Raw genomic sequence first — 15077 nt, 5'->3', positions numbered from 1 at the left:
ACAGGGACTCTCCGGTTCAGATTTGGGTGTCCTGCTGGAGCCCATGTACTGCTCATCTCCTAAGAAATGGGCGTGTATGTACTCAAGCCCTACCTTGGTACTGAGGCCCCAAACGGCCGATGTCCTAGATGCTCCCAGAATGCCTTTTCCTGGGGTGCAGGAAGGGCCAGCATCTTCTAGGCTTTAGCAAGAGGACAGACACTGAGGGAACTGAGCAAGGAGTAGGGATGGGAGGTGGCAGTGTGGGGGATGGAGAGACACGGGACAGGATAACAGCATCTTACTGTCCCTGGTAATAAGTGCTGTAACAGGAGCCCAGGCTGATAATAGCACCAGCTTGGCAGCTGGGAAACAGGGTGAATCCAGTGCCTCCAGCAGCCTCCACGGGCCTCTGGCCAGAGCCCTGAGCCATTACCTTGGCATGCTGAGTCTGGCTGTTGGGAGGTGGGACAGAGAGGGACTGCCACTCAGCAGTTCTCAAACAACTTCCTGCTAGGATTCTAAGACACACAGGAAGAACATAGGGCAGTTCTCTCCTCACAGAGGACCAGTGGCGGGTGCCACTCTCCTCTTGGGAGCCAGCTGTTGAGGACTGGGAGCAGGCGTGTGTACCGGGCAGAAGGCAGATGTGGACTGTGAGCGCCCCAGTGCATGACCACCCTGAACTACATCTCAAGATGGTGGGTACCTGTCATCCATTAAGTAGACTGGCTCCTCTGTGAATTGCCAGGTTCATCCACTTACAGTGCATCCTCTCTGGGCTGTAGGCCATGAGCCCTCCCAGCGACAGCCAGCCCACAGCCTTCGAGAAGGCCAACGCCTCTGCTCTCCTGCTTCCCACCCACTTGGGAGTGGTGACCTTCCAGCCAAGGACAGGCAGAGACTCTCATGCTGAGGCTCCTTTGATAGGCTGGCACCTCAGCGCCCTCACCGGGCCTGCCTCTCCCATGAGATACCCAGCCCCCCTTCACACTCAGCATCCAGTCTGCAAATGCATAGGTGTAGCAGAACCCTGCATCACCTGTAACAGATGAGTACATTGGCTTGAACACCCCTTGCCTCAGAATCACCAAGGACAGCACTCAGGGCCTGCCTGGACACCACAGCCACCACAGGACAGCTTCCACACGTGTCACTTGGAAGTGATGTGACTGGAATGTTTCCCGGGGAGCCCAGGTCATTTCCCCAATGGGAATGATGGCCAGATGAATATCTTCTGCAGACACTGCCACGGAGGGCCTGGTGCTCACCCAGTATAATGAGAGCCTGCCACAGACCGGGTGGAGCCTCTGCTGTGGGAACATCCCACTTTTAGAGGATGATTTTGAAGATGCCGGTTTGGGGCTAGACACAAACTGTCCCGTAAGGCCAGGCACCTAGGACACTAGAACAGAAAGCTGGGCATGGATGTTCTTTCCCAGCAGCCTCCAGGACAGTCACTGCTTATAGACTACAGGAGTAGTATCAGGTATCCCCCATGACAGAGCAAGGTGAACGCCTGCCTACCTGCCTGCCTGCCTGCCTGCCTGCTGAGGTTCAGGACATGCATTCCTGTGTTAGCCCTGGGGTAAGATGCAAAGGGCTCTACAGGCCCGACAGCGGAGTAACCCCTAAGGGAGAGTGTCCTGTACAGAGCACCGCTTGTCAGAACAAGCTGTGAATTCATCATGAGGTCTCCTGAGAGCTGGCAACAAACTTGGAATGAGTGTCTTTCCTGAAGAACTGGTCGGGGGTGGAGATCAATATACCTGTGTCCGCCTGGAAGTGGGACCCTCCCGGCAGGGAGATCAATCTCTGGCCAGCCAGTAGCTGGAGGGGCCTTAGGGAGAGGAAGAGACTGGAGGCCACTGTGGCTTCTGTCCCCGCAGACAGGCACACTGGTGTATACAGTCCGTGGGAAAAACATCCAGCCAGTTCTTCAGGTCCATGAGTTCTGTACCCACGAGACCAAGGGTTATGGGAAAAGAAATCACATCTTATCACCGTGCACAGTCTCAACAACACAGGACAGACGCTCCCCGCACAGCAGGCCTGTGGGATTGGTGTTGCCCTTCACCTGAGGTGAGGACAGTGTACAGGTCTGTGTGTACGGGTTCTATGCAGATGCTGTGTGCTCTAACGGTTACTTTAGAACTCTGTGTAGAGCCAGGAGAATGAAAGAGACGGCATGGGCGCATGCTGCGTCAAGTGCCCGCACTGATGGGTGTGCGCTGTGTCAAGTGTCCACACCTTCACTCTGCCGCAGAAATAAATGCTGGCCGATCACTCAGAACTCAGTTTGGTCATTTTATTTTTGAGCCTTTGGGAACCTGCTTCATAAACCTGGAGCTCAGCACTGCAAGGTTGCAAAGCACCGTGGATACCTCAAGTAACCCCTCAGCTGAGATTCCTGCGGCTGCATTCCTGAGCCTGCAGCCTGCTCTGCACCGCACTGTTCTCAAGGCACTAACACACAACAGAACCTGAGCCCACGCAGCCTCCTGCAGCTGCCACTGAGAAGCAAGGTCCTGCTCAACCCCTAGCACTGGGGACATGGTCTGGAGAGGCCGCTCCTCGGCCCCGTGACACACAGGCTGCACTCCACTCACAGCAGGTTCACCCCGTGCTTCAGCAGCTTCTGCTTGGCTTTGCTCGAGAGGCTGAAGGCACAATCCTGAGGGTTGGGGAAACCGGAGCCGCGGGCAGTGGGCGCCAGCTGCTGGAAGTAGGTCTCCTGGGCAGGGTTGCTGCAGGCGTACACAGCTGTGGCAGCATTCCTGTTGGGGAGGAAACAGGACAAGAGCTCAGCCGTGGCTGTGGGCCAGGGCTGGCTACCCCAATGCCCCCAATGTCTGCTGTGGCTCAGACTATTGCTTTGATCTTCAGGCCTGGGGAGCAACTGCCCTCCTGTCTTTTCAGTTCTGGGTCTGAGATGGCTGCAGCCAGGTTCTGAAGACTCAGTTACTTAACAAATGAACCCTGGGGCTCTGTCAACCCAACAGAGCCTTGCTCTTGCCCTTCTACTCGACACACCAGGAGGGACTGTCCCACCCACCAGCCAAGGAGCCTGGGACGAGTCAGAGAGCAGGAAACCTGGGCCCACAGCTGACAGAGTGCTGCATAGAGGACCTGTGATGAGGACTCAAGAAGGTAGGTGTTGAGTAACCAAGGAAACCCCAGCTGCATCTTGGTAGCGGAGCTCCTGACAGTATGCTGCTCATCTGCATCTTGATGCCACCCTGCTCAGACACTGGGACAGAGGCCACTCACTACTGAAGGGTCTGCATCCCCAACACCAGTATCATTTGCACTGCAGATTTGATCCCCCCCACACCCTGGTGCTAAAACCTGTGAATACTCTAAAGTGGAAATGTGGGGGACGGGAAAAGGGGGCTACCTTACCCCATGACTATGCCATCAATCGCACAAAGTTCCTAAGAATGCCTTTAAAAATCCACAACACGGGGCCAGAGGCATGCTTGACAGGCTCAGCTCCACCCTTGAAACCTTCATGACAGAAGAAGGGCCCGACTCTTGCAAGATCTCCTTCATACTGTGGTGCACATGCAAACATATGCACATACACACATGTGCACACATCACACAAACACATGTGCACATATCACACACATATGCACAATGCACATATTGCACACACATTACAGACATGTGTGCACAACTCACACACATCACACACATATTATACACATATGCACAGACATGTACACATACACAAATGCACAATGCACACATATCACACACACAGACATGTGCACAGAGACACGTGTGTTCACATCTCATATACGCACACACAGAGAAACATACCTCACACACACACACACACACACACACACACTCACTTAAAACCCCATACTCAGCATTCACTATGATGCTCCCCCATCTCTCCCAGGAGAGCCCAACCCAACTTCTCTGCTTTGTGAAGTAAACTTCATCTTAAACTGTGTCTCAGCTGAATCCTTCCCTTGCAGGGCACAGGAACCAAGCAGAGATCCTCACCTGCTAACATCCACCTGCTCACCTCTGGCCTCTACACTATTCCTGCCTCAAGCCCACCAACACTCGGTTTCCCTAATTTTGTTTAATAATGGGGTCAGGGCTGCTAGGGCTCCGTCCTTCACCCGTCTCCTGCTGGACAAGGAGGGGAACCTCCAGGCCTTGGGCACATGCAGGACCTGGCTGGCATAGGGATTTTTAGCCCCTGTGAGATATCTGAAAGGTTTCTCTCCAAGGTCAAAGGGCCTGGTGGGAAAACCCCCGAGTCACACCTGTGTGGCAATGCCAGCCCTCCTGCTGACAAGCAGAGAGCCCCTGGTTTTATTAGAGCCCACAGGAATCTATGTGCCAAGGAGCTGTGCCCCCATCACTGTGGTAAGAGGCCACTCAGCACACACCCTGGGCTCTCCCCACACTGAACCCTCTTGGCTCTAGGAAGGTGACACACAGCAGCCCCAGCAGCTGGTGGGGCAGATGTCAAACGGTTGCTGCCACCTCCCAGCCCACAGCCACACACCCAGCACACCAGATCCCAGAGCAGTGGCTCCAGATGCAAGTTAATACTTGGCTGTCAGCTAGAGAGGACAGGCTGTGCTATCAGCAGCAGATGACATAGGGCGGACAGCTGGCAGCAGTATGGCAGGCTCTGTGTGCTCCCACTGACTCCAGACCCACAGCTCTCACCCAGCGACTGGGACCTGTGGGTAAGAGTGTGCACTGCAGAGTGATGGAGGCCTGGGGTCAGACCTCGGCCTCCTGCTCTGAGACAATGGCCTGGGATGTCGCTGTCTCCACGTGTGCTTACATTCCTCACTCTGAAAGGAGTAAGAGTCCTTTCTTGGCCAGTTCTGAGAGCACAGGCCAACAGAGGGGCAGGGGAGGTTCTCTCTCCAGCTGTCTAATGTGCCTGACAATGGAAATGGAAACTGTGTCGTCTGTGTCAGCCACAGGTAATGGGAACTGAGACAGCACTGCCCTGGAATGCCACGACAAAAAGACGGAGGTGGGCTCTGGGGGTGGTGGGCAGTGGAGAAATGTCTGATCTCAAGTTTCTGCCCAGTGGGTTTTGTTTGTAATTAGAACCCTGCGGTATTGTCTGGCCCACCCTCAGGAATGGTGCAGCCCTGTGCTCTGTGACGGCAAGGACTTAGGGTATTGCCATTGTCCTAATCTGACCCAGGCACACATGGAAGGATGGCCTCCAAAGGGACCAACCACATTCACCACCAGGCCCAGGGGCTCACCTGACGGTCATCTCGTACAGCGTAGGCAGCCGGGCAAAGTCGGAGTGCATGAGGGTGACGGCCTGCAGAAACCGGCGGTCCTGGGGAGCAGCCACTAGGGGCAGGTTGGCTTCAGAGGGAGACAGAGGCGGTGAGTGACAGCCCTGCCTGACTCCTTGTGCCCAGTGCTGAGTGGGGGGGGGCAGTGAGGTGCAGCTCGAGTGTGGAATGTCCAGATGCCCACCCTACTGATGCCTCTTGGAGAAAGCCCTGCCAGCCCCACTGCAAGCCACAGCAGCTCCACACGGGGGGCTCACCTTACCACAGGTGTTTGAACTCACGAGTTCTCACTCGGGAAATAGCAACAAGAAGGAAACAAAGGAGCATTTGTCAGTGAACTCGGGGGCTACTGCCTAGTGGAGGCCAGAGGGCTGTGTTCTGTGGTATTGCCTTGACTGAAGCTGGATTCTCCCTCCACCCACGTGGAGCTAGGTGCCTGTACCTGCCCCTTACCTGAGATCATGCTCTGGATGCGGTCATAATGCAGGAAGTTGTATGTGCTGCCTGTGAGTCTAGCCTCGTCTCTGGGCAGTGTCTCCTTCAGGTGGACTTCCAGCCCATTCAGCGATGCCAGGCTGCTGTGGTACTGCAGAGGGGCCAGGAGTGGGTTACAGGCTAGCAAACTTAGTTGAAAGGTAAGCACCTAGACAATGCCTCAAGGGCCACTAGACCTAGCAAATACAGCCAGGCAGTGTCTCCTAGAACATCCAGTTACACTCATCTGCTGCTTTTGCTTGTCTGAGACACGGGTTCCCTATGTAGTGCCGACTGGCTTGGAACTCACTATGAAAACCAAGCCAGTCTAACTTGTGCAAAGCCTTCTGCCTCTGCCTCCTGGCTGCTTGGATTATAGGTGTGTACCCCCCCAACCCCCTCTCTTCATGTGTTATGTGGTATACATGCAGCTCAGATGAGGGCATCAGATCCCTTGAACGGGTGTTACAGGCAACTGTGAGCTGTCCATTGTGAGTATACTCAGGGCCTCTGAAGCAGCAGCAAGTGTTCTGAACCCCTGAGCCGTCTCTCCAAATTCTGGGGCTGTCTGTTTTAACAATAATGTAGCCTGGTGTTCCAGTGTTTCCCAGCAACAATAGGGCCTGGGTGAAGGTCACTGTGAGTTGGTCTCTCCCATGAAGCGTATGCAGCTTCTAGGAGACAGAGGCATGCTGGTCCTGTGGCCTGTGCTCAGGACTCTGGGAGGGATGTGAGCCGAGAAAGGCTGTAGGAATGGGCCACACATTCTCAGGAGCTCCAGCAGTGAAGTGGCGTGTGAACAGACTTCAGAGTGAGTCAATGGGCAGCCAGCGCCAGGCACTTGAGCCGAGAGTGCACAGCTGAGAGAGCAGGTGCAGGCCGAGCCACCTCTGCTGCTGACAGTCAGCAGCTCACCAAGACTGGGTCAGCAGACAAGCCTAGGTTTCAAAGCCGTATGTGCCTGAGGGTAGGGGGAGACACTGGGACACCCAGGGGAGCTCGTCATGCAACTGCACTGCAACTTCTGGACCTCAGAGACCTGATGATAGCCACCCTTCCTCAAGCTGCTGACAAGGGAGAGAAAACTGGACCAGAGAGTGAACCAACTATATCCTGCTCTCTCTAACGTTCTGCCTAGCCTGTAGTCAGGGTAGAGTTGCTCAACCACAGACCAGCACAAGGCCTGACATATGGAGGAGGCGTCTCACTGATGACTAGGTCCTGCCATAGGTGTAACAGGTGACCTGTGTGTGTACAGCTTAACAACTGTTACGTTATTTACTGTGACATGTGACGAGTCACAGAAGGTCACAGCCTCTCGCACCGCTCACACATTGTCTGGCTTTGAACCACACAAGGCTGCAGAGCTTGCACACCTGAGAATGTCTGCTTCCTGAGTCCCTGAATAAAAAGCTCGCTGACTGGATATGCAGCATGATCTCGGAATGGCCTGTAGACATCTGACTTTAGTCCACAGTACATCTGAGGGTGACGGAGTGCTGCAGGCTGGAGCAGTGTACGTGTAGCCCACATGGCTGAGATGGGAAGCTTTTCCACTGAGCAGCTCACCGAGCGCTCCCATCCTGACTTCAAGTAGGCATTGCCCCAACCCAGCCCTGAAGCCCTAACGCAGCCACAGGCTCCCTGCAACTGAAGGCCCCTGTAACTATCATGGGTGAAGAGCTGAAAGCCAGGCCCAGAGATGCTAGGCACCTGGTGGAAACTTCCTGTACCTTCACTGACAGCACAGCTCAGTTCTCTTCCCAGTCACCTCCTGGGCTGCCTCCTGCGGACCCTGAGAGATCCACGGGGACTCAGGCTCTTCAAAAGGCTGTGCCACCATCCAGCCATCCTGTGGGACCACTCTGCAGAGACTCTATCTGCCTTCCAGAAAGCAGCAGGGAAGCTGCAGAGAAGCCAGGTGAAGTACTTTCTATTTAAGACAGGGATGATAACAAAAGTTCTCCTATAGAACCGTCTTGGGGTCTGTGGTTCAGATCCATTCTCTCAGGTCATCTTGCTGTTAGCGCTTAGCTCCCTCCTCCAGAAAGCATTGCTAACTCTAGTCTTCTACGACCTGCATACCATTTCCTGGGCCCAACCAGCAACAAGCCTCCAGCACAGGCCAGTGGAGGCTGTGGTCAGAGCCGTGTGGCTGGCCTTGACTGACACCTCCCACAGAGGAGGCTGTAGAGGACTGGACATGCTCCTCTCCCCTTTCAACCTTTCATCAAGGACAGATTAGCCGGGGACAGAGGTGAGGGCTGGGCGGTGAGAGGCCACTGGTATGAGGTCTCCACCTCACAAGGCTGTCTTCCTCCCAAGACAGGAGTTGTAGGGCCTGCCTTCCAGACACATCGAACACAGCAAGCTAGCTCAGCATGTAACTACGCAGACCGCCCCTCCCCAAGGTGGCCTGAGCTGGGTCTCTTCGGAGGGGGCAGAGGCAAGCAGAGGCGCATTCTGTCTGTTTTGCGCATCCAAATACCAGGCCTTCAAAGCAATGCTCCTGAGGTCCAGCATGGTGAGATCTGAGGGGGAAGGCAGCCAGAAGCCCCTGCTATGCTAAAGCAGAGGTGGACCCAGCCACAGGAAATGAGGGCACACAGAGAAAGCCTCCACTCTAAGCTGCGGGCAGGGTCTGTGGAGCAGAAGATGCCTGGTAGCCTGTCCTGGCTCCAAGGTGACTGGCTCCTCAGTGAAGGGCCACATGGCCTGCATGCCAATGAGACTGCCTCAGAATAATGTGGTTTTAAGAAGAAAAACAAGCCAGGCCCCAGAACACCACTTGCCCTGCAGCAACTGTTCTTCCTGCCAACCTCGGTGAGGCTGTTACCATGGCAACTCTATTGCCAGCTTGGGCCCAGACCCTAGAGCTCAGTTCACTGCTTCAGGAACGTGGTTATTCAGAAGGAGCCCTGAAGCGACATTTTTGATAATTCTGGAATTTTGGTTTTTTTAAAAAAAAAATACACAGAAATATTATAAGAATGTGCCCAGTGTGGGGATGTGGGGCTGCTTTGGACGGTCCGCAGCAGCTGACCGTGACTTGCCTCGTGCTCTAACAGAAGCATGGTTTTGTCAGCTGCAGATAATTTCTGTGTGACTTTGGAATTCTGGGGCTTTTCAGAAAGAACATAAATGTGAAGGCCCCGAGAGGCGGGGCAGGTGGCTGTTGGTCGTTCAGGAAGGTGAGTGGTAGTTTGCTAGTCACGGTGATCAAAGAAGAAACAAAAGGAAAGAAATTAGATTCAGAAGTCTCCCCTGCCCTTGTTTCTCTCCTATCCAGTGTGAGGAAGTGAAACCAGGGGTGAGGGAAAAGGGGTGGGGAAAAAAAGAACCCACAAAGTAGCACAGGCCAGCTGCAGAGCCCTCCACAGCCAGTCTAGTCACAAACGTACTCTGGGAGGGAGCACCGGGTCGCCACGTGAGGCTGGGTCTGAGGAAGTTCACCTGGGGGACCCCACCCCGGCTGCCATGTGCTTCAGATGGCAGATGCCTGGCTACGGTGCCCGCACTGCCTCAGCAGGAGCTGGGCCAGGAGAGGGCAGCTCGGCCTTGCCTGCATGGCCTGGCTACCTCAGAATGGGAGGATGACCGCTGCTGCAGGTGACTGAAAAGGAAACACGGCACCAAGGGGGAGCTGTGTGCAGGTCACTCATGTCAGCCCTGCCTTCTCCAACAGCTGTGCTCCATCAGACCACAGGAAGCAGGGAAGGAAAAGCCCAGAGTCTGTACACTGCCTCTGCTACAGTGCTGTGACACGTGTGTGCTACAGTGCTGTGACATGCATGTGTGTGCTACAGTGCTGTGACACGTGTGTGCTACAGTGATGTCACACATGTGTGTTACAATGATGTCACACATGTGTGCTACAGTGCTGTGACACATGTGTGCTACAGTGATGTGACACAGGTGTGCTACAGTGCTGTGACACATGCGTGCTACAGTGCTGTGACACATGTATGCTACAGTGCTGTGACACATGTATGCTACAGTGATGTCACACACGTGTGCTACAGTGATGTGACACACACGTGCTACAGTGCTGTGACACATGTGTGCTACAATGATGTCACACATGTGTGCTACAGTGCTGTGACACATGTATGCTACAGTGATGTCACACATGTGTGCTACAGTGCTGTGACACGTGTGTGCTACAGTGATGTGACACACACGTGCTACAGTGCTGTGACACATGCGTGCTACAGTGATGTCACACACGTGTGACCACAGTGATGCGATTCGAGGAGGGTACAGAGGAGCCAGAGGACACTCACCACCTCCTCAATGGCTGCAGTATCGCTGAGAAGAGTCTCTTCGGCCAGCAGGGACAGCACCAGTCCGTTCACACTGTGCGTGTAGAGGTTCATGGGCACGAGCCCTGCATGGGGCCCAGATGGGGATGGCTTGAAGCCAACTCTGTCTGCCGAGGGGCTGGGACCCTGAGAGTCCGCTGAGTGGGAACTGCGTGCCAGGACCGAGCAGGTCTCCTGGGCTCCGTTCTCATATGGCTCCACACTGGGCTCTACACCCACAGGATGCTGGGGAAGAAACACGACGGGCTTGCTGCTGGGGAGAGGGTCTGTGCCAAGAACTTGGGTTTGGCCATTGGTGAGGGGACGGTCTGCAAGCTGTTCCAGCCTTCCACTCTCAGGGAGCCTCTCCAGAGGGGAAGGGTCCAGATGGCTGCAAACGGCTGTGTCTTCAGGCAGTGTGGGGGCACTGAGGCTGGGGGCACTGTGGCTGGGGTGGATAGCTTCCTGATCACCCACAGCAGGCACAGGTGGGAAGGCTTCCTGAGCCTCAGAAATGTGCATTTCAGACACGTCCAGTTCCTCTTGGGAGAGACGCAGCTCCTTCTGCAGCCTGCTGCCGAGGCCAGAGCCCTGGCCACAGGCAGCGGTGCGCAGTCCTGTAGGCCCAGCATGCTCCTGCTCACGCCTAGGCATGTGCTCATCTGCCTCACTGCCATTCGGCCAGGCTCCATCAAGCAGCGTGGGCTCCAGGATAGAGGCTGATGTCCAGGCATCTTCTGCCTGGGTAGGCGTGCTTTGATCCCAGGGAGGGTACTGAAATGAACTTTCCTGGAGTCTAGCAAACAAAAGAGACGTCACATCAGCAGACTGTGGGACAAAGGCCTCCATGGGGACACTGAGGCTCTGATCTTCTGGAAGGCACAGGCATCCATCAAGATGCTACAGCGGTGGTTATACAAGGAAGGTAAAGAAACAACAACTGGTCCTCAGGGCTGCTCACAGTGAGGCCAGGATCACTGCCAGAGGTGGCCAAGGCCACACATTAAGTTACACCCCCCACCCCACTCCACACTGGGTCTCACGCTAAGCTTGCTGTATGCCAGGACACCGCTCGCTGATCAACACCCCTGACAAGACAGCGGAGGACATCAAACCTACCGAGCTTCATGCTCTACTGGGAACTCGTGGAGGCTGGCAACTTCCTCCTCACTCAGAAAAACAGGGGTGATCTGCACATCAGGGGGCAACACTGCTCCTGCAATGAAAATTGACATGGGCGGGATCCAGGGAGGAGGCTGGCCCTTGATGCTCCTGACTGAGTTTCACTTAAGCTACACCCTAGGCAGGCAGTAGCCCTGGGTTGCTCCCTCAGCCCACAGCCCAGAACTGCAGTGCGGATGCAGTCCAGTGAGGAGAAGGGAGACGTCAGACAAGATGAATCACAAGAAAAGGTTTCTAGCTCGCTAGGGACTCAGCCAAATGAGGCTTTAGAATGAGGCCAGAGCCCCTCGGGGATGCCACTGCACCAGCTTTCTTCCTCTCTCTCCATCACTACACGCTGGACTCGGACTAAGCAATGTCACAGGATGGAGTCACAGAGCGGGGGGTGGAGGGGCATGCTCAAAACCATGTCCTTAAAAATCAGGGTGCCACAGGGCAACTGTCCTTTCAGCAGTCTAGACCCTTCTGTCTGACGTACAGGAAATCCACACAGGCACTGGTTGAGTTCTCTCTGGCCCACCCAGCATGAAGGCAGTCCACCCCTGTCCACCACAGCACGCACCTGTTCCCTGTGGGGCCGCTCCTCCTCCAGGCAGCCTCTGAAACAAGCACATACACAGGTTGGCACCAGACGCCACGCTCTCTTGACAACCATCAAGAATTCATGGCACCATCTGCTCACAGGACTCAGCCAAGCCCAGGGAGCTAGAATGACCCTGGTCCAAAGAGCCCAGCAGATGGAGCAGGGCCACGCGCTTCTGAGAGGCCAGAAAGAGGCAAGAACTGAACCCACTCAGGCTCCCCGGCAGCAGCTTGGAACTAACAAGTGCCTCCCATGAGACCAGAGCAAGGGTTTCCACTCGAGTCCACCTTCGGGAGCCCAGTCTGGCACAGAGCCATAGAGTCTGGGGACACAGCTCAGTGGCAAAGTACAAGTGGCCCTGGACTCCAGTCCCCAGCAACAGCAAACAAACAAACTTATGTAACCTCTCACTCTAAAGCTAACAATCCAGTAATACTTGGGAAGTTTCCCTTTAAGTGAATGTCTCTTACTACTTTAAGGCATTGGTAAAATTCAGCAGTTCCATTTAAAACAGTATAAGCAATTGCACTCATTGTAAAATCTCTAGCTAAGACTAAAATCTCTGAGGGAATCTGCACCAGCTCATGCAAACCAACTGACCCTCGGCCATAGGCTAGAGACCAGTCCTCCCTGTACAGGTGGGAAAGTGTTTCCACTCTTGGGGCCATGAGCCTCTGTCCCGACCTCAGATGCACGCTGTCGCACTGGACAGCAGATGGACAGTTGCCTGCGGCAGCACCAGCAGCCAGAGCCTGCAGCATCCACAGGCAGCAGGCCCACAGGCTTTCCCTTTGCTGTAGGACGGGGGTCCTGTCCTCCCTCAGTGTGGATTCCCAGAAGCTGAGTCACTGGAGACAGACAAGAGCGTCCTTAGAGTTCCAAGCTGCCAACCATGAAGGTGGCCTGCAGACACGCCATCCCCAGGAAGCTGTGCTCTCCCAGGCTCTTCATGTCAGCTCACTCTCTTGGCACAGCGAAGCGAAGTGTTTGAAACAGAAACTCATAACAAGGCAAGCCTGTGGCTCACCCTAGGATCCCAGCATTGGGGAGATGAAGCAATTTAACCCTCTATGTAGACCAGGCTACCCAGTGGGATGCCCATCTCCACAATCTAAACAAACAAACTAAGAGAGAGAAAGAGAGGGAGGGAGGAAGGGAGAGAGGGAAGAAGGGAGAGAGAGAGAGACAAAGACAGAGACAGAGAAAGAGACAGAGACAGACAGACAGGCAGGCAGGCAGGCAGGCAAGATGGCAACGGTGGTGAGAACCATGGCACCTATGCTGTTGTCTGGGGCATTTCCTCCTGTCCCAAAACAGGGTCTTACTGTCTAGCTTTAGCTGCCCTGGGACTGCCTTGTACACCAGGCTGGCCTAGAACCCACAGAGATCCGCCAGCCTCTGTCTTTGGAGACCTGTTGGGATTGAAGGCCTGCGTCATTACGCCACCTGCCTGTGGGCAATTTCATTCTCAGTGGTTGTGTTTGCTCTTCATACAAACACAGTGACTGCACATGAACTTGGTGTTTCCCTGGGCCTGCCCCCCCTTCCTTCCTTCCCTCCCTCCCTCCTTCCTTCCTTCCTTCCTTCCCTCCCTCCTTCCTTCCTTCTTTCCCTCCCTCCCTCCCCTCCCCTCTCTTTCTCCTTTTGTCTGGTTTTTGAGTCTTAGCATGTAGCCTGGTGTAGCTCTGCACTCACGATTGTCCTGCCTCAGCTTCCCAGGGCTGGCACGAGAAGCGCCAGTGCCATGGCCAGCAGCTTCCCATCTGCTTTACAATACAGTCTGTGTGTGCTCACTACCGTCAAGCCTATGCTAATGGGAGCCGAGTGTGCTCAGCTCTGCTTGGCTTGAAAGAACCAGCGCTTAAGCCTTCCACATAGGGCAAGTGCCAGCTTTTACTCTCATGGACTCCTGATCATACCAACAGATGAAGAGTTGTGACAGACGCTGTGAAGAAGTGTCCTAGACCTGTCTACCACGTGGAGCCTGCCCGGCCACGCTGGGTGGCAGGTGTTCTGGTCAGCCTCCCTCCCACCAGGTTGCAGGCCATACTGTACCTGGTCTGCAGGTACAGTCTGATGAAGCAGGACCTTGGCAGTAAGGGAAGGCGGGAGCTGGGAATTCACAATCCTGGGGTAAGACACAGAGACAAGAAGGCCATGAGAAGAAGTGTTGGGACCTCTCAGCTCCAGAGATGCCAGTGTCCCTGGATGTAAGGGTCTTGAGATGTGGTTGGCAGGAATTTCGTGTGGTAGACTGTCAGTGAGTCTTCCGTTCTGCAGGCCTCAGTGAGAGGTAGAGATTAGCACTCTAACCAGGCAGGGATGAGCTGCCATGAGGCTACTCATCACAGAGAAGTACGCTGAATCACTGAACCAACCACTCAGAGCACAAAGACACCCATTGTTGTCAAACAGAGCTCCTCTCTGAGCTCTGGGCCAGCCTGGGCTATGAGTACAGTGAGACTGTCAGAAACCAATGGAAACAAAAGCACCTCGCTGCACACACGAGTCCTGGGGGCTACTCCCCACGTGCACAGACCAGAGGGAATCAGCATGTGGGTCAGTACAGAAGTTCAGTGTGGGACATCTTGCCATGTGCTGGCCGTGGCCATAGCTAAAAGCCAGGCAAAAGGGCCTCTACTTTCTGTAATTGGTACAGAGGGGTTTAGACATGGTTTTAATCTCAGAACTCAGGAGGGAGCCTATCTTCGTAAGTTCAAAGCCAGCTTGGACTACATAGATAATTCCAACATAGCCACGGCTATATGGTGAGAGACTGTCTCAAACTAAAGTGTATAAGTGTGTGTGTGTGCGTGTGTGTGTGTGCGTGTACAAGTATGCACTCACAGGCGAGTGCTAGGGCATGTGTGGAGGTCAGAGAACAACTTGGGGGAATCAGTTTTCTCCTTCCGCCATGTGGGTCTCAGAGTGGAACTTAGGTCACCAGTCTTCATAGCTAGCACCTTTACTCACGGAGCCACCTTGGCTGCCACAAACACTCTGTTTGGTGCCATCTATGCCAAAGTGACATATGAAGTCATACCGAGGAGAATGGGGGAGAGGGAATGGATATTGCTCATGGGGTCTGTGCTTGGCTCTCACACCTGCCCACGCCTTTCATTCTCCAGCAAGGGTTTCCATGCCCCAGGAGAGGGACTAGGTCCAAGCTACTTGTCCAAGATGGCAGAGCAGAGAGGTAGAGAACCCAGGGCTAGAACAGCCCCCTAGCCCCACCCCTGGAGAGCATTGGCTGAGGCGCAT

At 54.6% G+C, this 15077-nt stretch overlaps 1 protein-coding gene across 5 annotated transcripts in view; it reads right to left on the bottom strand.

The window, feature by feature from the left end:
• Window positions 1-2273: 2273 nt before the first annotated feature.
• Hps4 (HPS4 biogenesis of lysosomal organelles complex 3 subunit 2) overlaps window positions 2274-15077 on the bottom strand; it is a 42105-nt gene continuing 29301 nt past the window's right edge. For all 5 annotated transcript variants that reach the window (XM_028765508.1, XM_028765506.1, XM_028765504.1 and 2 more), the window contains exons 9-15: window positions 13872-13944; window positions 11796-11832; window positions 11171-11267; window positions 10034-10847; window positions 5730-5862; window positions 5238-5346; window positions 2274-2756 (exon numbers count right to left, since the gene is read on the bottom strand). In XM_028765508.1, the coding sequence (XP_028621341.1) occupies window positions 2585-2756; window positions 5238-5346; window positions 5730-5862; window positions 10034-10847; window positions 11171-11267; window positions 11796-11832; window positions 13872-13944 (1435 nt within the window). In that variant the 3' untranslated portion in view covers window positions 2274-2584. The remainder of the gene's footprint in view (window positions 2757-5237; window positions 5347-5729; window positions 5863-10033; window positions 10848-11170; window positions 11268-11795; window positions 11833-13871; window positions 13945-15077) is intronic.

The sequence above is a fragment of the Grammomys surdaster genome, unplaced genomic scaffold (assembly GCF_004785775.1).
Source record: "Grammomys surdaster isolate TR1022 unplaced genomic scaffold, NIH_TR_1.0 164, whole genome shotgun sequence".
NCBI classification, from domain to species: Eukaryota; Metazoa; Chordata; class Mammalia; order Rodentia; family Muridae; genus Grammomys; species Grammomys surdaster.
This window is presented reverse-complemented; position numbering and strand designations above follow the sequence as displayed.